Below are 24,289 nucleotides of genomic sequence, written 5' to 3'. Positions count from 1 at the left end.
ATTAAGTTATTACCGTTCTTCACACCAATAAGAGCATTTCAACTTAGTAATTAACTTCTCTATGTTTGCTCAGAGATTCCTGGTCTATTTTTTCACCAGAATAATACTCCTAAGGTGGCTTCATCAGTATACAACGTGTGATGCTAATTTATCTTTTAAACCATACTTTATACCGATATTTAGTAAATTTTCACGTGACCAAACCACATGTTTTGGTGTCACTTGCTATTTAGTTAAATAAGATTTAGGTTCAGGTAAAGGTTACAGAACATAACACAGCATATGCAAACCATGACTTTCAGTTCTGAGATTTCAGTACCATGTCTAGAGATACTTGCTCTGAAAACCTTGGTCCTAGCACGTGAAAACAGTTCCCTGGCACACAATAAGACCGCACTCATATTTGCTCTTATTACTAAATCATGTATTTTAATCTTTATAACTTTCCAAGAACTTGGCGTGGCAGCTTTAACTCAAAGTTGTATAGTACCTTTGCTTTCAATTTCTTAGTTGTCAGTGCAAATAACCCTCTCACTAAACTCGTATTTTACTTCATACACATGTATGCATTTACCTTTCCTGGTACCAATCAACACTGAAATGTGTTGCTTGCTAGCTATATGAGAGTGGCTTAAGATATAATGACTCGTAATTTTAGTTAGACATATCACAGACACTGGAGATATATACGTCAGAGTTCACCATTTCAAGAAATTTCTTCTAAGCTGCAAAACTATTATGAGAAGATCAGAAGTTGGGGGTGCCACAGGCAACTCTCTTCTTCAGTTGTCACTTTCTTTTGTTGGTCAGTTTTGGACTTTTCCTTCAGTTAAGATATGCGAATCTCTGGGTACTTCATGAGGCCTCCATAGACAAACCGAATATATTTCTACCAAGTATAATAATATCTTGGAATCTTAACCCTTTCTTGGTAATAGCATATTTAGCTTTTAGTTCTTACTATATACTGCCAGTATTAGTCTATTACAAGTCTATCAGCTAACCACCAAAATCTTGTATCAAGAGTAATGAAAGAAAAATCGGTGAACCATGTGAATTATTGAAAGCTCAATGAACCTAACTCCTAAATCTGTGGGATCAAAAAGTAAACGTAACTCAGAAAAGAAGATGACGGTATAGAGCAGTAAAACTTGAGCCTGGACCCACTGACTGAAAGAGTGCGTACATCATGTCAAAGTTCTAACATGAATTACTATATACTAATGAATTCAACTTTGTCCACTAAACTATTAATGAAGTGCAAGTATCAAAATTGTATACCACCTCCAGTTTAGTCTAAACTCAGGATATAAAATAATAAATTGATTAATCAGAGTATTTGAGTAAAAGGGGCACCACAGAAGGAAAAGGTAAAAACAATGCAACAAATAAACAAAGCATGGAGTTTAGTATACAATAATGAATGATACACAGCATTCGAGCAAAAGGGGCACCACAGAAAGTAAAATATGGAACAATTAAAGGGAGGGGTCGACATTAATATTATTACTATTGAAAGAGCTGAATTTTTATTGTAGTTTCGTTAAAAAACTGTCTCATTTAACCAAACTTTTACTATATATCTGTAAATAAATTGTAAAGAAAAAAAAAATCATATTAATAACTGTAACTTTCTATTGAGTGTCGTTATAATGTTTTCACACTTTTTCTGTTATGTTATGAATGTAAACTACACATATATTTATCATCTGATAATTTCTGTCACAAACATGATTGATCAGTCTTTTCGGTAGAGTTTTTTTAAACCTCATTTCTTTTGCCGTACAAATTTTAAACTCTTGATTTAGGTAGTGAAAGGCGATTGCATAAAGAACATCGGAAAAAAGTTAAAGTGAAATGGAAAACAATGAATGAAATAAAACATGTTATATGATTTGGTGATATTACATAAACACTGCAAGTGTAACACAGGAAGTACAGTTGCTGCAATAATAGGATGATCTGATATGAGAAGAGCACAGGGCCCGTTCACAGAAGCAGCACCAACAAGCTTACCTACTTTATCATATGATACACATTCATCATTATTCCTCATCGCACTCACTCTCTCTCTCTCTCTCTGCCACCACCGATTACAATCTCCCTACCAAACACGAACCTAAACACAAACAAACCCATCTCAGTACTGCAACATATCTGCCGAAGCCATGATCGGTTGGCTGAGATATGCCATGTTGAAAGGGTTGTTGAAGAAGTTGCTACTACCCTCGGGCTCAAGGAAGGAGGTTGGAGATGGGCCCGGAGGCCCAAAGACACCATTGGTGGCGTTCAAGAAGTGGTTGATCTCGTTCAGAGACTCTAACCTGTGGCTCAACTCGCTTACCTGTGCTCTCAGCACCGAGTTCTCCGCCTCCACCGCCAAGTACTTCTGGGTGGTGAGGGTCACCGATGTCAGAATCTGGTGATTCTCGCTCCTCAGCTGAGTCACCAGTGATGCCAGATCATCCAAGTGCTTCTGCTTCCTCATTCGGGATCGCCTCGCGGATTCGCGGTTCGATATCATTCTCTTCCTCTTCCTCTCATCCATCACCGCCTGCAGGTCCTCCTCTGAACCCGAATTCTGAAGCAGAGACGACCCTGAAGATGTTCCACTCGACGAAGCCATCCAAACTGACCAACACTTCAATCAAAACGTAAACACACAAGAAAAATCGAACCTTGGATTGGAGGACGCAGGACCCAGACACTTAAAAAACCGAAAAAGAAAAACGCTGATGAAAAATAGTAGTAGTAACAGTAATACAGAAACTATAAATAGAAAGTTTGATTCTGGGTAGAAATCATGAAACGTAGTAGAGCCAGTAGAGGAAGGCAACGGAGAATGATTGAACTAAATGGGTCCTGCGTCTCACAGTGGAATTGATCATACACCCGGAAAAGAAGATTTCACTCAGAATTGGATACATCAATCTCAAACATCAAGAACAAGATGTTGGGCATTTAAGAGCCTTCTTCAAAGTGGATTGTGCAGAACATGGAGAATCAATTTCTGCAGAAGGATTGAGAAGACGTTAAAGAAACGAAAAGGGTGGTGCAAAGATGCAGAGTGGCAAAAATATCTCAAAAGTTAGCTATGAGAAAGAAGGAAGAAAGTGGAAGGGGAGTCTCTACACTTCAATCAACCAATTTATAGAACAAAAAGCTGTCAAAACAAAATTAAGACTTTTTTTTTATTATTTCAAATCAACCAACAAGCCAAAATAACTTTGGTGTCTTTTTCTTTTTCTTTTCTATAATTGTCATGGCGTATGTATAAAAAAGAAAAACATTTGTTTCTGGTTTTATATTAGTTTAATCACTTTTTATTCTTTGTTACAATAATTATTTTAATTTTATCTTATTTTCTTAATATTTTCAATTTGACACAAATAACATATTTAATCATACGACTATCTTACTTTTAATGATTAACTTATATATTAGCCTCTTTTTAAAAATGAAATAGAAAATATTGAAAATAATGAGACGAAATATAGAAAAATAAAAAATATATTTGATAATCAATCACAATATTACATGTGAAATTTAGACGTCGTAGCAGCGCCATATCGATTGAGACAGTTACTGTGGAAATCCAGCTGGGAACCACATTACAAAAACTCATTCAGCCGAATTGCATTAGCACACAAATATTCTATTTTTAAAAAATAAAAATAAAAAAGCATATATATCTCATTTTCCAATATTTATAAAATTATACATTACCACTTTGCTTTATTTAAAAATAATTCATTTTTATAACAAAAAAATATATGTAATATTATAAACAGTTTTACGTCATCAAACATGATGATGTGAACATGTTATATTTTTATCATCACTACTAAAATTATACAAAATCCTTTTATATATAGCTTACTTTTTTTTTACTCATCTAAATAAGTCAAAAAATACATTTGCATAAAATAAATAATTTTCCTAATTTAGATTAAGTTAGTTTGTAATGGAAAAGAAAATAGTAAGATTCTCCACTTCATCAAAGCACACATGACACGTGCTGAGTATTTCTTTCCCGTTTTAATTAAAAAAAGAATTCAAAACCTAAATTACTGTGTTAAGAAAAGCATATCATTGTTATTCATGTTAACTAATCCCTTATATAATTTTTAAATTTTTTATTTTTGTCTTATGATATATTAAGTCAATTTTTTTAAAAGAAACCTATTAAAAACTTTTTATTTTTCTTGAAAACATTTCAAACTTTTTATTAAATTGGGCTTCTAGAAGATCTGACTCTCACTCAGAAAAAAACAAAGAATTAAATGGTGATCTTCTTCCAGTGCTTTTTTTATTGCATGAGTAAGTAGGAACTATTTTAATACTCTACCTTCTCACTGAACTACTTAAATACTGATTTTAGGATTCAATTATAGTTTGACCATAATAAAACTATGAACTATATTTTATAAAGTTGTAATAACGCAAAAACTATGCTATATGCTATGACATTAGAAACAAAAAATGTAATGTTGTTTTATAAGTTTTTAATATTTAAATATATGCAAATGGTTAAGTTAAATAAAAAATAATATATAGATATAAGTTTTAATGCATACAATAATATTTAATTATTTTTGTCTTTTGTTTTTTTAAATTTAATAAAAAAAATTATATATCCTGTTTTTTTTTAATGATATGTTAATATTTTAATCGATGTAACAGGAAATTCATATTTAATTTTCAACTATATATATAAACTCGTGGCATAAGCTTTTGAATTGCTTATGTTACTCAGTTCGAGTTTTTACGGATTTTTAATTTACAAATATGACAACGTTAATTACTTATTCCGTTTCAAAGTAATAATCTTTTAAAAGTTCAAGAAGAAAATTAAGAAATATTTATATTTTTTAAATTAAAATAACTTTTGCATTTTTTTCAATAAAAAAAGTAATGTATCAATTACTTATTTATATATAAGATATTATTGAAAGAAGATAAATAGATTAAAAAGGATTTTAAAATATAAAAAAAAAAAGAACTTTGAATCTTGTTTTGATAATTTAAAAGTTAACAAAAAAATTGATATTTTATTTTATTAATAGTTCCGCGACTCACTATAATTTATATTTCTGTCTAATGTAACAATATTTTAGTAAAAGCAAGTCAAACTAAACCTGATAAACTAACTCCGTTTACATGCTCTCTTTAACCTATTACAATCATATATAACAAATAACAAAAAAAAAACAATAGAAAAACACAAATACAAATAAACATGAAATAAAAATCAATTTTATTACAAAAGAATAAATAAAATAAATATATTTATTATTATTATTTATATCTCCTTCTCTCATTCATCGTATCACTGGTTTTTCTCACAGAAAAATATAGGCCTTTTCTTGCTCGCAATTTTAACTGTAGTATTTTATTTGAAAATTATAGATGATTAAAAAAGGATTTTTCTTTTTTCTTTTTATTTCAGAGTAGACCGAGTCACCATAACCAGTAATGATATATTGTACTTTGTGAAGTATATATTAAAATTTTGCTCTTTTTATAACAATCGTTTTATTGTATGATTAGAAATGAAATATTATAATAGATGTGTAGGGGTGTATAGTATTAGTGTGCATTGGGTATGATTTCTACTTTTGGGCAGGGCCCAAGAGGTGAGACAGGTTGGGTAATTTTAAATAATATAAATTGCAAGTGATTTTTATTTCACAACCAGGTTTTAGGAAATTAAATTAAATTAAAATTTCAAAAATTGAATATCCTTTCAAATTTTTATTTTATTTTTTTGTCATTCATGATTAATTTATTTTTTTTGTTCAGAACATCTAACAAATTAAACGTTAGATACATATTAATAACATAATCAAATTATATCCTTTCATTCTAATAAAATTGTCACTGATAAGTTTTTTAAATGATTTATATAATATACAAAATTTATTATTATTATTTATTTCAATTTACTCCTTCTCATTTAGCATCATTGCTCATTGACATTTGTCCTAAATGATGAATTATTAATTATGCATTGATACAAGAAAAGACGTACATAGTAATTATTTGTCAAAAAACAAAAATAAATTAATGATACTACCATAGTAATTATTCGTCTCTATCTATTTGTATCAGAGTTATCTTATTATTATGAATTTCTACATGCACGATCATATGCTTAAGTATAACATATTATCATTGTAATGGATAAATTATAATCGACACAAAAGAAAAAATAAATTAATAATAATTTAAAACTTATAAGTTTTAAAATGAAAATACACTATAATATAAGTTTTAAATTGAAATGCTTGTAAGCACATAATACATAAATGTCTTAAAATTCACAATTCAAAAATATAAATTTTGTATGATAAATTATGCATTTTAAAATATACAATTCAAAATATATTTGTAATAAAAATAAAAGATGATGAGGGTGAAAAAAGGCCTAGAAAAAAGATATGGGAAATAGGAGTGATGACTGAATGAAGAATGAATAAATAAAAGAAGATAAGAGTAAATGAGTATTTTCACACGTCTCTGGAGTACAAAATGAAATGTGTGGAGGTGCAGAAAGAAAGATCATGCAGGCACACCTAATCTGAGGAACGTTGATCCCTGCACAAACACAAATTTCATTTTATACCATCTCATTCCATGATTGTCTTTGAGTAAAAATTAAATTACCGTAATTAAAACATTAAAAAAATAAATGAAATTCGTCAACAGATATTCATGTACCTTGAAAGTCGAACGAATTTTCACATCTGTTTTGGTCTTAAGGGTTCTTTATTTCATTTCTTTCACAGCACATGTAACGTCCCATATTATATAAAACTATATAATACAGTAGTCCACATTTTAATATAATTGAACAGTTAGAATTACAGTTATCTCAAAATGGCTATAATTTAAAACTTTAAACACATAAGAGTATTTCAAAATACACGAAACACCTATGAATACTATCTAGGCTAAGCAGCGGCGTCATCTTCCTCCAAAGCCTGCTCGAGAGGCACTTCACCTACCTCTGCTCACATCCAAATGGAAGATCATTGCAAAAAGGACACAACACACACAAGCAGACACAAAACAAGCAGAAGGGTCAGCTAGATATACAAAAATCATGTTATAACAGTCACACACAACATGCAATTTAATTCACATATACATAGTCACTTAATACAACTTGTTACACTTGTAAACTTGACTCGTCCGGACTTAGAATGATTGTCGAGCTATGGCGGGTTATGCACTCGTGGTGGCCTCTACTGCTTTGCAAAGCCATTGTCAATGCGTTTTACCCTACCACACTCACGAGGTTAGTCTGTTATCACTCACCTTGGGTCATACTGAAAGCACCCAAAACTAGGACCTCCTGCTACTACTCATGACATGGTTCAATCCTCTCTACTTGAGAATGATTGACCATTGTAGTTTCAGGATAATCCCCAAGACCGAGCTCCTGCATTCATTCTAAACATACTAAGGGCACCACCATGGATCCCCTCCTTGAGGATCATGGAATTACGTCCAATAACATAGGGCACCACCATGTAACCTTCCTTTGAGATCCAGGGAATTACGTCCATCAATCATATTGTCACTTTGAAACTTAACTCAAGACATGAACAACCAAATACCATAATACTATCACATTGAATGCAAACATATAACCTCACTGATCATACACTATCATATATACTTCTACACCATTCTAATAATCAAAACATAATTCAAGGTTATCAGAAAACATGAATAAAAAGAATAAAAACAGGTTCTGGGCAAGTCGCTCAGCGCACCAAACTCGCTGTGCGAATAACAGAAATAGTGGATTGTACTCACTCACATTTGCTCAACGCACCAAGCCTGTGCGCTCAGTTAAAGTCCATTCGCTCAACGCACCAAGTATGTGCGCTTAGCTAAACTGAAAATTTTGCTACATATTATGAGACCCCAAACCCTCGTATTGCGTACCAAATTCGCTATTCGAATTAAACTAGCATTTTCCCAGGTAACCACCTTTCGCACAGCGTCCAGATTCGCTATGCGAATCACCAAACAGAGAGCAGCACCCTCCAGTCATCTGCAAAATTATGCACTCACACAAACCCTTACCATTTCTAGGCTTTTTCTCAAATTTCTAACACCTCTTCATGTCTTACACCTAATTAAACTTGTCTAGATGATTATAAACGTTTCTACTACAATTCTAAAGTGATTTAGACTCAATTTCTACTCTAGAACACCAAAATCAACAACTTAGTGACCCAAATTCAATTTTACCACTTGTAACTCGTTTTAGACCAGTTTGATGTTCCTAACAAGTCAAAATTGACCTATCTGAGCTACCCAAACAGTCCAATTGCACTCAAGACCTCCAATGCTCAAAATCACTATCTCACTTTCTCTCAAAGTGGCCTAAAACCCTAATAGTTCACTCAACACAGTGTATACTCCCTCACTTTCCATCTGAACCCTCATTTAACAAAACCCATAGCTCAAACATATCAGATTTCAAATATCACTTCAGCCCAACCAAATCCACAGTTACAATTTCCAGCATGCAGTTCAATTCATACAGAAAATCTCTTTAAAACATAAGTTCAACCCAAACAGCATGTTCACACAAAGTTCAGCACATCTACACATTTCATAAAAAAATAAATTTTAAGAAAGACATAGCTCCCCTTACCTTGGAGTTGAACAACCCAGCTCACCACACCGCTTCCATAGTACCCTACTCGGTGAAGAACCTAAACAGTGCCCTACAACCACCAAAACGGTGATGGAAACAACTCATAGAGCTAGGATTGAGTAAAAAAGGAAAAAGGGGAAAGCACAAGACACGTGCAACCAACAAGAATGCATGTCCCAGTTTAAGAACAACAGAGAACTGCATGTAAGGACTTACCAGCCTAGGACCCGAAATGAATCAGTCAGTTGTGAAGCCCTCTACGTTGCGGATGTTTGGGCGCCACCTGATCGGAGATCCAGTGGCTAAGTGAAGAGAAATGGAAGAGAGAAGGCAGAGAACTTTGAAGATCTGAGTTTTAGAGAGAGATAGAAGGATTGAGCTAATGAACCAGAGTGTTCTGAAAGTTATTTATACTGGTGATTAAAGAAAAATATGGTTTCATTAACATAATACACCTATTAGCTTTCTAATTTCTAATTTTCAGGTTCTCACAGCACACACATTTCTTTCACATCCATTTTGGCTTTAAGGATTTCTACATCGGTTTTGGAACAATCACAGTTTTTATTGGTTGTGGATAAAAATTGGGGAACATAGAGTTGAGTTTCTTGGAGGTGAGGGTGTGATTTGTTTGATGGAGAATGGGTTTGGGATGAGAACTACCCTTTGTATCGTTCAAAATATTACAGCTTTTTGGACGAAGGTTTTCAATGTTCGGAGAATGGAAGACGTGATTTGTATTACACAAAGTGGAGGTGGCAGCCCAAAGGTTGCAACTTGCCAAGGTAGATTTTAATGTTTGTTTTCTAATATTTTCAATCTATTACTTCTCAAGTTCATTATTTTTCTTGTGTCTTTCTTCAGTAATGATCATTGGATGAAGATGGTAATGTGAAATGCTGGTTTAAGAATTTCGTTAAGGAACAAAATCATGTTGTATCTCTATCTTTTTCTCTGTTTCAAATTCCACATTATTTTCCCTTTTTAATAATTTTTTGCTGAAAGAGAAAGAGAAGAGGGGGAGGATGGATGTGAGGGTGGGTGATGGAAATGAGAAAGAGAAGGAGAAGAGGGGAGGGGGTGGTGGGTGACGGAATCGAGGAAAGAGAAGGAGAAGAGAGGGAGGGGAGGGGGTGTGCTGTGCGTTGGAAAATAAGAATCAAGAAATAGGGTTTTTAATTAAAAATATAAAAAATTAAAGATAAACGTAAAAAAAAAAAATTAAGAACATTTGTGGAAAATAAATAAATTGGGAAGGTGCATGAAGAAGGACGTGGTGGTTTGGAGAGCCCAAGTAAAAAATGACTTCGAGAAACCCATTTGCATGTATTGTGTTAAAAGAAGCCCAACATTTTTTTTTCTTAGTTGTTTTTTTAATACCTACGATGTTAGCCTTTTTCCTCAAATAACAAACTTAGGTTGGGATTGAAACCTTTGTCTAAATTTTAAGCAATTATAATATCATCTTCAACAAGATATATTTTCTTACCAATAACTTTTTAACTACCTTTCAATAAAAATGTTTTAAAAAGGAACTTAAAAGAAGAAGAAAGAACTTTGGGAACTTTTTAACTCTTCTTTCCCTTATTATTTTGTATAACAAATATTAAGAATTATAAAAAAAAATACGCCGATTTAAATAATTATAAAAGTTATGTATAACATTAAGAAATTCATATCTTTATATATCCAAAACATTTCATCTTTCTAAAACATAAACTCTTAAACTTTTTTTATGGAATTTAAGCACGGGTATTAGAAGACGACAACTTTAGGATAATTTAATTTCATTAAATATTAGTTTTGAGTAAGTTTTTATCTTTTTAATTTTTGGTTTCTTGTTTTTATTGTTGCAGGCATGCATGATTTCAGTTTGTATGTGATGACTGAGTTGAATAAATGAATTTCGAATAGTTTAAATTCATAGTTTTGTGTTTGATTTTTGAATCACATCTGAAAAAAAAACAAGATGAGATTTGTATATCTTTTATGGATATTTAAATTGCTGAGGGTATACAAATCAAAGTAAGAACTAACTTTTTACTATTCTGAAGATAAATTGACAACTCCGATAATTGAATTTTATAAAATGAAATATTGTATAGTTTGATGGATTATGTATTTGATTTATGTAAAATCATTTGTTTAGTAATACGTGTTGCTTTAGATTAAGTTATTAATGTTATTTCTATGTGTAATATTTGTTACTTAATAATATATTACTTAATAATATTTGTTTATAAATTATAATTACGATGATAACGTGTTTCAGAGGAATATATTACTTAATAATATTTTTTTTTAACTGATTGGGTCACAGGACCTCTCGAGTCACACGTAAAGCCAAACCACCTTGAATTTGTGTACCTCTTCATGGGTAGAATGTTAAAATGTTAAAAAAAATATTATTTATTCAGTTTAACCTTTTTCACAGTGAAGAGGTAAAAAATATTAGTATCTTTGTGAAGATGATGAAATGAATTATGTATATTTAAATGTGACACTATACAAAATATTGACAACACATTTTTTTAATAAACTTTTAATTAATTATACCGAAAAAATTGTTGAAAGAAAATAATTTGACCTAAAATTATGTATAGAATAAATATCTTGATAAATTATTAAATATATTATATATAAAAGTATAATAGGACTTTGATTTAATATTGAGTATGATTGATGCGTGAGAAGCGCAGTGAGCCAAGTTGTTTATAGATAGAAGCAAATTTTGTTTGCGTGTTAATTATTTGGTTTAGAAGTTTTCCTTAAGTCAAGTTGTTTGTAGTTTGCATCAAAATCAAAATCAAGACGACTTATATTTTGGTATCCAAGTCAATTTGATTAAGACAAGAAAGTTGAAGTACAATAAATGCAATTTACGATTTAGGCAGATCTTTATTTACTTAATTTTTTTTAAGAGAAAAAGCGAAGCCAATATAAAAAAATAATAATATTTTGACAACATTTTTCTGACACCATTTTAACATTATTTACGTATATGTGATTGGTCTAAAATTACTTCACCATCAATAATAATAATCATAAATATCAACATGGACCAATCAAAGAATAACACGTAAATGATATTAAAATATTGTCAAAACATTATTATCCTAGAAAAAAAGTGTGGCTTCCATTGAGTTTTTCTTGTTAGACATTTATAGAGTTTAATGTAAAATTTCTTTGTAAATACAATTATAAAAACTTTAAGGATAAAAACAAATGTATTGTATAACCATTTAGTTAATTTGATATTACGTTTAAAGTCTTTCTAAAATTTATAAATATAAATTTTAAATATTGCGATAGATTAATTATTTTTAATATTGTTGAAAGTTTAAAGATAAAACGAATTTAAAGTATATAAATGAATATAAATATCACTTTACTAGTCCGTTATGTGAAATTAAATTCGATTTAAAATTCTATTATGTTTAAAAACAAGAACAATTTAAAATATATAAATAGATATAAATTTTTAAATAGATATAAATTTTATCTTATAAACCGTGTGAGATTGAGTTTATCCTATCGTCCAATACCCACGCCAATGAATTAGACAGAATTGGGAGAAGGATTAATTCGATCTCACATAGTATAATATAATATAATTTTTCTCGTGGTTATGATAATTAAGGTAAGATTAGAATAAATGAAGACACGTTGACTTTTGGTTTTTCAGACGAATATTCGTTTGTTAGTTAAATTAGAAAATGATCATGACAACGTTTTTGTCAAAGTTATCAGGTGTATCACAAAAAACATCTTTGAATTATGAAGGTAGTGTGATTCAGATGAATTGGTTCAAGTTGACGGTGGATAACGTTACAGAGTTAGGTACAGTTAACAAAGAAAAATAAGATGTAATAAATTATAAGTAGATGTGAAGAAGAATGGAAGGTGAAATTATGCGTAACTTTTAGAACACATTGAAAGACAGATGAATATGGTGGGTTTTGTAAAGCTGAGTGTTTGACGAAATGCCTCCCCTGAGGGAATGAAGACTGGCGCTTTCCAATTGGCTCATTCTCTGATTCTTCTTACATCCGCCACCGCCACGTGGCTCCGCCACTCAGCCAAGTGGGACCCACATGCTGCCACCTTCCTTCTCCAGCTCCTATTCCTATAACACCTCCCACGCGCCTTCTCTCCTTACCTTTCTCCTCTCTCTAGCTGTCGCCGACGTCAAACGCTTCTTATTTATTCCTATTTATTTATTTCTTTTTTTATTATCATAATCGTGTGTTACTTCACTCGCAAAAGCATTTCTCACCTTTGATCGGAATCAGTCACAAAACAAGTACCACCTCCTTCAAATTCAATCCTATCTACGATTCCTAGGGTTTCTCAATCCTTTATGTGTTTCTGTCGCAATTGATCATCGCAACCGCAATGTCCGGTCCCCTCGATCGTTTTGCCAGGCCTTGTGAGTCTCTCTTTGGTTAATTTCCAGAAAATTGCCCCAATCTGTGACGTTGAATAGTGTGGTTTTTTGTGTGTTTGTTTCGTTTTGAGTTTGATTGTGTGTTTTGGCAGGCTTTGAGGGGTTCTCGGGCAGTGATGAGAAGAGGGAAAGGAGATCTGACTTTGAGAACTCCGAGGATGAGAGGAGGACCAGAATTGGATCTCTCAAAAAGAAAGCGCTCAATGCGTCCTCCAAATTCAAACACTCTCTTAGAAAGAAGAGTAGCAGGAGAAAGAGCGATGGCCGTGTTAGTTCCGTGTCGATTGAGGACGTTCGTGATTTCGAGGAGCTTCAAGCTGTCGACGCATTTCGCCAATCCTTGATCATGGACGAATTGCTCCCTGAAGCGTTTGATGATTACCATACGATGTTAAGGTAATTCCGGGTTTTTAATTTGTGGTTGTCATCATCCTTGACTTTGCGGAAAATTGCAGCTGATGTGGCTGCAGTTGCAGTTGCTATGCGGCCGCAGTGAGTTCGAAAACCTTGATTGTGCGGATGAAATTGTTGTTGCGGAATGTTTTTAAAACCGTTATAGCACAAGAATTTCAATGGCAAAAAGTATCACAGATAGAACTGGTGTTCTTGAAAAAAAAAAAAAAGAATGAAACCCTAGTTTGATGTTGAGTTTCTTGTATAATTTTGGACAAATGAACTTGTACCTGAATTTTCGTAATTGTCGTTTTGAAGATTTCTGAAAGCGAGGAAGTTCGATATTGACAAGGCAAAACATATGTGGTGTGACATGCTACAATGGAGGAAGGAGTTTGGCGCGGACACAATTATGCAGGTAAATGTGGTTGGAATTTGGCACATGTGTATGGCTTCTGCTTTGGCAGGTGTTTGGTGCCGAAACAATATCACGCTGAACGATCGCCTTACATACTGTTTCGGGCTTTTGTCAGGATTTTGTGTTCGAAGAGTTGGATGAAGTTGTGAAGTACTATCCACATGGTCATCATGGCATCGATAAGGAGGGAAGGCCTGTTTATATTGAAAGACTTGGAAAAGTTGATCCAAACAAACTTATGCAAGTTACAACTATGGATAGATACGTGAAGTACCATGTGCAAGAGTTTGAGAAAGCTTTTGCAGTAAAGTTTCCTGCTTGCACTATTGCCGCCAAGAGGCACATTGATTCTAGCACAACGATCTTAGATGTTCACGGAGTGGTATGTTTCCTTTAATTATTCCTCTGTGTTGACTTTTAACCAAAGGCCTAGAACTTACAACATGTTTGTTATTTAATTGACATTACAGGGACTTAAGAACTTTACGAAGTCTGCTCGGGAACTCGTTACACGATTGCAGAAAATTGACGGTGACAATTACCCTGAGGTGTGTTTTCTTGTTCCTTGTGTAATTATTATACTTTCTTTTGGAATGCTGATTTCATCTGTTATTGGCAATCTGAAAGATATACTATGGTCAGTGACTAATGATTCTTTTGTTAATGACACACAGACCCTTTGCCAGATGTTTATCATAAATGCTGGGCCTGGATTTAGGCTGTTGTGGAACACTGTCAAATCTTTTCTCGATCCCAAAACAACTTCTAAGATTCACGTATGTAAAATGACCATTTTCCAGCTATGTAGAGATCTGTTTAATGATGTTATGACTTATAAAGTTTGATATTTCTTTCAAAACATTACTTAGGTTCTTGGAAATAAGTACCAAAGCAAATTGCTAGAAGTAATAGATGCCAGGTACTCGATGTCCCTATTTTTTATATGTTTATTATAATCTGCATACAATTTTATATTTTTTTATTTTTCTTTTCCTTTTTGATTAATACTTTGTATTATTTTGCACATGATGAAGTGAGTTGCCAGAATTTCTGGGAGGTACCTGCAGCTGTGCAGATCAAGGAGGTTGCCTTAGATCTGATAAAGGGCCCTGGAAAAACCCTGAAATATTCAAGGTTATATGCTGTTCTTGCTTAATTTTTTATAGGTTATATGTATACTATGTCAGTTTTACTTGTGATAAGCTTACAGTTGATTACATGTGAACTCTATACAGATGGTTCTCAATGGTGGAGCATGGCGGTCAAAACAAGTTGTAAAAGTTCTTAACAATGAAAGAAAGGTCATCGTGTATGCTAAGCCAGGATACCCAACGGTACTTATTTTTAAACGGAACCAAATCAATGGCATCGTAATCATACCTTTCTTCAATGTTCATCTTATTACTTGTCATATTTAATTTTATCACCTCTTCCTTACAGGTCAAAGGCAGTGATACATCCACTGCTGAATCAGGATCAGAGGCCGAAGATATATCTTCTCCGAAAGCAATGAGGAGTTATTCACACCTTAAGCTGACCCCTGTTCATGAGGAAGTAAGTTTTGACTTATTAAACAAGTTGCTACTATTGTCTTGATATGTGCATCGTTTCCGGGCTTGTTAATTTAGGAGTGTTTGTGGATTGGATTGGATTGGATTAATTTTGGGAGGAAAGTAATTGATCTAGTCCCATGGATTTCTTATTTTACCATCCTGTCATTTTGGTTTTAAATTCACATTCGATTCAATTAATCCGATCAAAAGTGGTTTTGATTGGATGTTTTTTTTTTACTGTTATGGGAAATAGTAAATAAATCTTGAAATATATTTCGTATAATGAGACGAGAACTATACCAAATTCAAAGTATCTAATATCTTTTAGAGGATTGCCCTGTGTTCTGTCCTAAATATAAAATTTGTTTGCATTTGTGATCTTTGTCAGGCTAAAATAGTAGGAAAAACAAGCTATGCCAGTAACTTGTCTGGATACGATGAATATGTTCCAATGGTAGACATACCTGTTGATGCTGGTTGGAACAAGCAAACCTCCCTACAAAGGTCTTACACCTTAAAAGGTTAGTGACTTCTTATGATGTGGTATTTATTGATGTACACTTTTGACGAAGTCTTTCATTTTTTCTTATTATATATTTATCCATATACACAATTGCTTCTAAAATCATGGTATGTTGATAGGCTTTATGCTCCTTGTATTGGGTTGGTGTTGGCTTATTATTTGTATCTTAGATTTGTGGTGATTGTCTTTGTCTAGACTGTCACTATAACTCTCAAATAACTTGTCTTTGAATTTGGGATTCCGCGTTTATATATGTATAGCTGTGTACTATAAATTATTTATCTGGTAAGCTTAGTTTTCAGTGTATCATTCTTCTTGCTATTTGTGCTCATACTAGAGATTTTGGGGTCTCGTCACTGAGATATTCAACTATTGGATCCTTGGCATATACGGAGAATATGTCTGAACTTGATAGTCAATAATAGCTTTTTGATGGGCCTGTTAGAGTCGTAGAGGGATCTAAACAATCCCTAGAAACTGTATCTAGGAGTCTTAGCTTTGTTGCTAATCAGTGCAACTTGCCTTTTGGATTTGAATTGTTTGATGCAATTTTCTCCAGAAACTTAATTGAATTTCAATACAGGAGCATCTTCTCTTTCTGTCAATCAGAAAACTCCGGAGGGACTTCAAGCTCGTATTTGGGTAGCACTGTCTGTCTTCTTCTTGACCGTATTAACTCTTTTACGTCAAGTTTCATATCCTGTGACCAAGAAAATTTTTGCATTATCATCTAATGATGATAGGAGTACTTCAGAACCACCTACTGATACAACAAACATGGAAGTTCGTCCTACGACCTCAAATCCACCTTCTACAGAAGAAAATATCCTTCCCTCCATGCTGAAAAGGTTGGGTGAGCTTGAAGAGAAGGTTGATACGCTCCAATCTAAACCATCTGAGATGCCTTATGAGAAAGAAGAGTTGTTGAATGCTGCTGTATGCCGTGTGGATGCCTTGGAAGCTGAGTTAATTGCTACTAAAAAGGTAGGATGCTTACGTTATTTTCTACTTTTTGAAGATCATGATATCATGCCGATGCTCTCTGTATTTATGGGGTGCATGTGTAAAGCATTAAGGAATATCCATGCCTTTTTCATATTTTTTAATCTAAAACTAAAAAATGCTATTTACAGCATAGAAAAAATTAACATCTGCATGTAATTGAGGTTTGTTGTTCCAAAATGACATAATATAGGGTAGAGGTATGAAGAATACAGTGTCTAACTGATTGCTTACCCGGGCCCCTAACATTTGGATTTGATGAGTTTTACACAGGCTCTTCATGACGCATTAATGAGGCAAGAAGAGCTGCTTGCTTACATCGACAGACAAGAAGAAGCCAGGTTTCGGGTAAGTTGGCAACTGTATCTTTTGAATAAAGTTAAAACCTTGACATACATCTGATTTTTTATATGTTTCTTTCCTTCATTGTCTGTGTTTTAATCAGAAAAAGAAGTTTTGCTGGTGAGATTTGTTACTGGGAAAGAGATTCTGCACAGGATGTCACGGTTGTTCTTAAGGAATGTTAACCTAAACAAAATGTAACCCTGACTGCTGATTTCCAGTATAATGAGAATTGTTTCTTTCAAAGTGTGTATATCAACAATACTGTCTTTGCTGGCTTGTGAAACACGAGCCTTTTTTTTTGTGGTTGCAGTCATTTATCTGTGTTTGCCTTTGTTAGTTGAAAAGTTCTGTTCTTTTTTTTCAATCTCTTGAGGTATACTTTGGCTGAGTATTTTCAGTAATGCTAAAACACTGGCATACAAACTTACATTAGTGTCTCCGAAATGATTTTTTTGATAGGTAGCCGTTGGCTATATGGTTCAAATGAAGTCATCGTTTTAACCTAATGTTGTCAATACATTGATTAAGGATTTACATTAATGTACCAATTAAAGAGAAAGGGAGAAAGTACATTTGATGATTATGTGAATGCACACCATACTTCCAAAAACAACTGTATATGAAATTTTAAAATGATGCAGACCCAAAGGGTTACATTGATAAAACACCTTTTGTTATTCTCAATGGATTAAAGCTGGATAATATGATTTTTTTTTTTGGTCAAAAAAGGATGCAATATTTCGACATACGCACAATTGTCTAGGAATGGCAAACATTATATTGGATCGGCACAAGGTTTTATTAAAACATTGATAGGCTGTCGAAATGGAAAGCCTCCAATTTTACAATTCTTCCTGATGCAGTAAACTATTTGATATCAAGCAGCAAAACAGCCGAAGCGGCGGAACTGTAATAAAAAACCAAAAAAGTGTGAATAAAAGTAGTCGATAGATAAACCTATAGAAAAATGAATGGAAATATATGTCTAGTACAACATACCAACTTCTTCTTCTTCCTTTTCTTGTCAATTACAGCTTGGAGTTCTCCTTGTCGAGTAAGGGCTTCATCAAGTGCCTAAAGCCGAAATAGAAAGCCAAATAAAATACGAAGTTGAAATAAAATGGAAATAACATTCATGGCATTAAAATAGGAAGGAAAAGTCGTAAACCTTTTTGGTTGCAACCAAGTCTTGTTCGAGAGTGGTGACTCTGTTTAGTGCATTATTCAGCACTTCCTCCTTTTCGGGTGGCATGATAGATCTCTTGTTGAGGACAGTGACTTTCTCTTCTAGTTCAGCCATGCGCTTCATAAAGGTCATGTAATCAATGCATGAGAAGGGGGCCGCTTTCATCATAGTGCCCTCATAATATCCTGAATTGCTAAATAGTGTCGCTTCATTGAGTTTCCTTGGCATGTTCTTTGTCATGCGGATCATGGTCACAATCCCCATAATAAAGGCCATGATTCCACCAACAAAGTGATTGGTATGCACCTCAGATGTCTTGCTAGGAAAACTATCTGCACCTTTACGAAATTAAAGTTATAATTTTAGCAGAAGTAGCCACAAGTATAGAAGTGCAAGGGAATATTCATTTTCACGTAAAATACCTTTAGAAAGTGCACCTTTGTCATTCTCTATTAATTTATTCCAAGATGAATTGACTGGCTTGCCAGGCACAGGGACTAATTCTTCACATTTGTACACAGGCTTTACCACCTGCAATATATATTATAAGGGCAAGTCTTAAAAAAAATGATAGCAGAGAGAGAAATTTTGATTTACATTTCGTCAATGGAACTTACTTTTGGAGATACGCATGGCACATCAACATCGTATGTCTGTGGAAATGATTCTTTGTTTCCCTTGATAATATATGCCAAAAAAGTATATACTAAGTTATCAGATATTCTAACAAATAAATACGAAGAGTTCCACTACAAAGTTTTGCAGTCTGAAATTGCTAAAAGGATGGAAACTTACTACATTTTGATGTGCTTTCTCGTCTTCTTTGACTATTTTCTCCTGAATCCCGGACAAGGTTTGTCTCTTGCATTTGCCCTCGCCATTTTGAATCATCTAATTCATCAAGAACAAATACTTTATTTTTTTTTACTTTGCTGCTTAACTAAAGAAATTTATCCTTCAGCGGCAGACTACCTTGATGATATCTGGGTCATTCCATGGCCCCTTGTCAGAAAGCATGCAACCACCTTTATCTGCACAAGTACAAGTACCACCCAAGAACTCTGGAAGTTCACTGATAAACAGGATAGACAACCGAGGTGTTATTTATAGTCTTTAGGAGCAATGCCAATGACATAATGGAAGAACATATTTAATGGTATTTTTATGCATCAATGAATTTGATCATGAAGAGTTATCATTTCTCAATTCCAAATTACGTATTTGATGAATGAAATACTTCAATGGGAGAGGTGATAAATTTAACCTGGCGTCAATGATTTCAAGCAACTTGCTCTGGTATTTGTTACCTAGGACCTGTACAATAAATCATTAATCTGTTCAGTGTCCCTTCTTAACTGAAAAACACCTTGGTTTTAATTGATCAGCAGGCTAAAACTTTTACATGGATTTTTGCAGTGGTCTTGGGATCTAGGAATGACTTAATGGTGTTCCACAAGAGCCTAAATCCAGAACCAGCATTGATGATGAACATACGGTTCAGTGACTGTAGAAAAAAAAAAGTTTCAATTAGGGTAACATTAGAAGGACGCATGCCCATATAGATAAAATAAACCAGTACCTCAGGGTAGTTGTCACCATCAATTTTCTGAAGCCTCTGGAGGAGATCTCTTGCTGCTTTGTTCAAACTCTTAAGACCCTGAGCAAGCATGCTAGTCAGCAATTTTATGAAACTTGTTTCCATTTGAAAAAATAGTAACAGTGGATATGATGTGATATGATATGATATGATATGCACCACAAATAATTGGAATGGACATTGGCTTTTTAAATTTATAGTGACTATCATATAAGGTGTAACTATTGTTCTTTTCTCATATTGGTTATTCTTTGGTAGAGAAGTTGATGAACCGAAACATGTCCATAAATTTTGTACACATACCACTCCTTGCACATCCAAAATAGTTGTGCTTTGGTCAATGTGCCTCTTTGCTGCAATGGAACAAGCTGGCAACTTAACAGCAAAGGTTCTCTCAAACTCCTTTACGTGGTACTTGAGATAACGATCCATTGTTGTTACTTGCATCAGCTTGGCAGAGTCAACCTGACCCAATTTTTCAATGTAAACGGGTCTGCCATCCTTGTCAACCCCATGATGCCCTTGTGGGTAGTATTTTAGGACCTCATCTTGTTCACTGAATTCAAAATCCTTAAAGACAAAAAACCTACAATGAGATACAAAAACAAAAAATCATACAAAAAAAATCACAGCTTGAAAAGTGAGTTTCCTTTTCCGCAGAACAATACCTCCGAGATAGTGTCAGCTCCAAATTCCTGCCTCCACTTAAGCATATCTGCCCACATTTGTTTTGTTTTCTCAATGTCAAACTTCCTTGCTCTCAAGAATCTGGACCATCGTACAATTATAGCTATTAGAGTGTGAAATTAAGAGTTAATTTGCTCATGCTACATCTATTAAGTAAATCTATCAGCAAGAAAACTATTTCACTAGGCCACCTTAGCATCATATGGTGATCATCATGTCTTGAGGGCAATAGTTCTTCCAAGATAAGTGCTTGGCGTAATGCATCAACAGCTTGCAACTCTTCTGCATCAAGATCATCCTCGATAGCGACAGACATAACCCTGCTGTGCCTCCTCCCCTTCTTGGTAAGGGAACCCCTGAACTTAAATGAGGCATTCATGGCCACCTTCTTGAACGATCCTACCCTTTTCTTCTTTTCATCGTCAGAATATTCACTTTCATGACCTGTGCTTGCAAGAAAGTAAAATTTACCCACACAAGTTTGAACAAGATAATTGAAAAAAAGAAATTCACACTCTAAACATCTTCATCCGCTCCGGTTGTACCTGTTTCCATTAACAACCTTGGCAAACTACATGTTTTTCCCACACATATATCTGGATCCATAAATACTTTCTGTTTGTTATCCAACCAAGCATTTAATTAATAAATAGCAGTATAGCATTGGATGCATTATTTGTTGCAAAGTTTACATCCGTACAACATATAATTTTAATAAATATTGTCTAAAATAAATATTATCTACTTAATATAAATTAATGAAAATATAATTTTAATAAATATTGTCTAAAATTGATTAATTGATAAAATTAAAAAACAAAATTAATTTAATTACAAACATAATTAATACTATCAACTATATATAATTCATTATATTTAAAAACATAAGTTATTAATTAAAAATGATTTAGATTAATTAAATTTTTAATTAAAAACATAAATTATTAATTAAAAAATTATGTTTTTTGATTAATAATTTATGTTTTTGATTAATAATTTATGTTTTTAATTAATAATTTATGTTTTTAATTAAAAATTTAATTAATCTAAATCATTTTTAATTAATAATTTATGATTTTAATTAAAAATTTAATTAATCTAAATAATTTTTAATTAATAATTTATGTTTTTAAATATAATGAATTATATATATTTGATAGTATTAATTATGTTTGTAATTAAATTAATTTTATTTTTTAATTTTATCAATTAATTAATTTTAGACAATATTTATTAAAATTTTATCCCACGATTTTTCTATTTTCATAAAAAAAAAGGGAACATTTAAATGTGAAGTGTTTCTCTATGATAGCCTGCAAATTTCTTATTATGGTGTGTACCATTCCACGTTCTAGCTAAAGCAGACGAAGATTTCACTGTGAGTGTATAAAATACGAAAATGTTTTTTAACAATTTTTTTTAATTAACTTTTTTATTATTATTGGTCCGTTTTAAATAAAATAATAACACAATTTATTGTGAAAAAAAAGTTGTTAACATATCCTAAAATGCCGACAAAGAAACTGCAGAAAAGATGTTTGTAATATGAAATTCAAGGAATTATTAGACTTACCAAGTTTAACGGGTTGGTCAACAGATGAGGGCACGATTTCAGCCATGACTGATAATTTTTTCTTACACACAGAAGCAAAACAAGCCCTAAGGCAGTCAAGTACTAGAATACATCAATAGCCCACAATGAAGCTTTGACGTACGCCTGCAACATATAATTACCAGCAAAAAAAAAGCACGAGTCAAGAAGCTCCAAAAACCAATGCTTCTAGGACAAAACGACGAACATCTGGTATGCAGGGAAAAAAGAGAAAAAGAAAGAAAGAAAGATAGATATCTCAAATCTTAATGATCAAATGCTGCTCATGCATGGAACTAGAAATCCTAAGAATGTGAGTTGAAACACATTTTGACACATTCAACGCCAATCAAGGATGAACAACATGCATCAAAACGAGCTTGAAGTTTATGAATGAACATGATATTATTATGATAGGTAATGAAGGAGGATATGATATCTGAGAGAATACCTTGACTAAGGAATGTAGGGGTTGCAAGAAGCAAGAGATCAAAAGCTCAAATATATGGTTTCCGAATAAACCTCTGAAAGTGGAGGCACGATGGGATATTCAAAGGCTAAAAGTTGGTGGAACTAGTAGACAATTTTAGACTTTGCTATTTTTTCTTCCTTGTTTATTTATCTGTCATTTTCTGTTGAAGAGGTCTTGATTTGGTGATTCTTTGGCCTTGCGAAATGCAAGCCACTCTGTTGCTTCATAATCACGTATTATTATTCCTCTCCAACTCATATCCATTCTTACATTGGCATTGTTTTTCTTCCACACACGTATACTCTCTTTTATGTAAAACTCTACCATTCATTTTTACCTTTTGCAGATATCACTATAACAACAACACAAAGTCATCATTCAGCTCATCTAATTAACACCACTCCTTCAATAACTTTACTTCCTAAATTAGTCAGGTAAACCAGAAATGTAAAGCAGTGGAGGAATCTTTTTCCCACATAATCTATAATGTAGAATATTTTTAGCCAGAATTTCTTGTTTTTCCCAAAGGATGTTTATGAGAGAAGCATCTGTACTTCAAATTTATCAAAAAGGTTCAGATAAAATTAAAGGAAAACTATGTTTTTTTTTTGTCAACGGTTTTAAAAAAAATATTTTGACACATTTTTTATATAACGTTTTGACAAAACTTTTTTTCACCAATTTATTATTTATTTTTTATTATGTTGATGTACTCTAAACTCAATGAGAAGATGACACCTATCTTGTTTCAAAATATTGTAAAAGAAAATCTATATTAACATATCATTATCCTATTTTAAAAAATAAGCAAAGTAATTTATCGTTTGTCAACAAAAGTTAATATCGTATTGAGCGAAAATGATATCTATGCATTTCTTATACATCAAGACCTGATGAGATTATAAAAAGACGAAACAAAATTTCTAATATAATTTAGAAATAAAAGCATAATTTATGACATCCAGTGAAATGAAAAATAGAATATAATGTCCTTAGATGATTTTGTTGTGAGATATCAGTAAGATATTGTTCACTTTGGATTAAGCCTTCATAATTTCTTACTAAGAAATGTATTTTATGTGTATATAAATCCATATTTACTTCATATTTTATTTGCCGTGTGATTTTATTTGTATGCAACAGATTTATTAAGCATTATCAAAATTAAAAGGTTAAGAAATAAATGAATAATGACTCAATTCAATGTAGAAAAAGATTTGAGTTTAAAAAATATTTACAAAGAAAATTATATTCACGTCATCCTTCGTCTCCATAGAAAACTATTTTATATAAAGATTCCATTTTTACTATTTAATTATGTTTTGTGCAAGTAGATAAAGGCCTTGTTCTTTTGAGTGGATTTGAGGAAATGGATTTGAGGGGATTTGAGAGGATTTG

At 32.6% G+C, this 24,289-nt stretch overlaps 2 protein-coding genes and 1 pseudogene across 4 annotated transcripts; 1 reads left to right on the top strand and 2 right to left on the bottom strand.

The window, feature by feature from the left end:
• Positions 1-1,868: 1,868 nt before the first annotated feature.
• On the bottom strand, positions 1,869-3,136 carry LOC124824596 (bZIP transcription factor 44 pseudogene; annotated as a pseudogene).
• A 9,463-nt stretch (positions 3,137-12,599) lies between these two features.
• Positions 12,600-17,785, top strand: LOC148204310 (phosphatidylinositol/phosphatidylcholine transfer protein SFH6-like). Its single transcript, XM_088107467.1, has 14 exons — positions 12,600-13,106; positions 13,217-13,520; positions 13,836-13,935; positions 14,051-14,317; positions 14,406-14,483; positions 14,610-14,711; positions 14,805-14,854; positions 14,970-15,069; positions 15,171-15,269; positions 15,376-15,489; positions 15,877-16,009; positions 16,595-16,995; positions 17,287-17,361; positions 17,459-17,785. The coding sequence occupies exons 1-14, from the start codon at positions 13,073-13,075 to the stop codon at positions 17,477-17,479; spliced, it is 1,878 nt and encodes a 625-aa protein (XP_087963593.1). The 5' UTR covers positions 12,600-13,072; the 3' UTR covers positions 17,480-17,785.
• A 328-nt stretch (positions 17,786-18,113) lies between these two features.
• Positions 18,114-23,163, bottom strand: LOC148204309 (phosphatidylinositol/phosphatidylcholine transfer protein SFH3-like). Of its 3 annotated transcripts, none has more exons than XM_088107469.1 (15): positions 22,871-23,163; positions 22,402-22,545; positions 21,020-21,272; positions 20,810-20,909; positions 20,445-20,711; positions 20,124-20,201; positions 19,947-20,048; positions 19,809-19,858; positions 19,517-19,616; positions 19,340-19,435; positions 19,162-19,221; positions 18,967-19,075; positions 18,527-18,876; positions 18,358-18,432; positions 18,114-18,265 (listed from the first exon to the last, which is right to left on the bottom strand). In XM_088107469.1, the coding sequence occupies exons 2-15, from the start codon at positions 22,445-22,447 to the stop codon at positions 18,236-18,238; spliced, it is 1,716 nt and encodes a 571-aa protein (XP_087963595.1). In that variant the 5' UTR covers positions 22,448-22,545; positions 22,871-23,163; the 3' UTR covers positions 18,114-18,235. The 3 variants fall into 3 exon arrangements, with proteins under 3 accessions (XP_087963595.1, XP_087963594.1, XP_087963596.1); XM_088107468.1 differs by having other exon boundaries at positions 18,527-18,882; positions 22,871-23,159; XM_088107470.1 differs by lacking the exons at positions 22,402-22,545; positions 22,871-23,163 and adding an exon at positions 21,374-21,429 and having other exon boundaries at positions 18,527-18,882.
• Between the last annotated feature and the right edge of the window lie 1,126 nt (positions 23,164-24,289).

Source organism: Vigna umbellata, chromosome 2, assembly GCF_029865625.1.
Source record: "Vigna umbellata cultivar VRB3 chromosome 2, Vumbellata_1.0, whole genome shotgun sequence".
Taxonomy (NCBI): domain Eukaryota; kingdom Viridiplantae; phylum Streptophyta; class Magnoliopsida; order Fabales; family Fabaceae; genus Vigna; species Vigna umbellata.
Note: the sequence above shows the minus strand (reverse complement) of the source record. Positions and strands in the feature narration are given on the sequence as shown.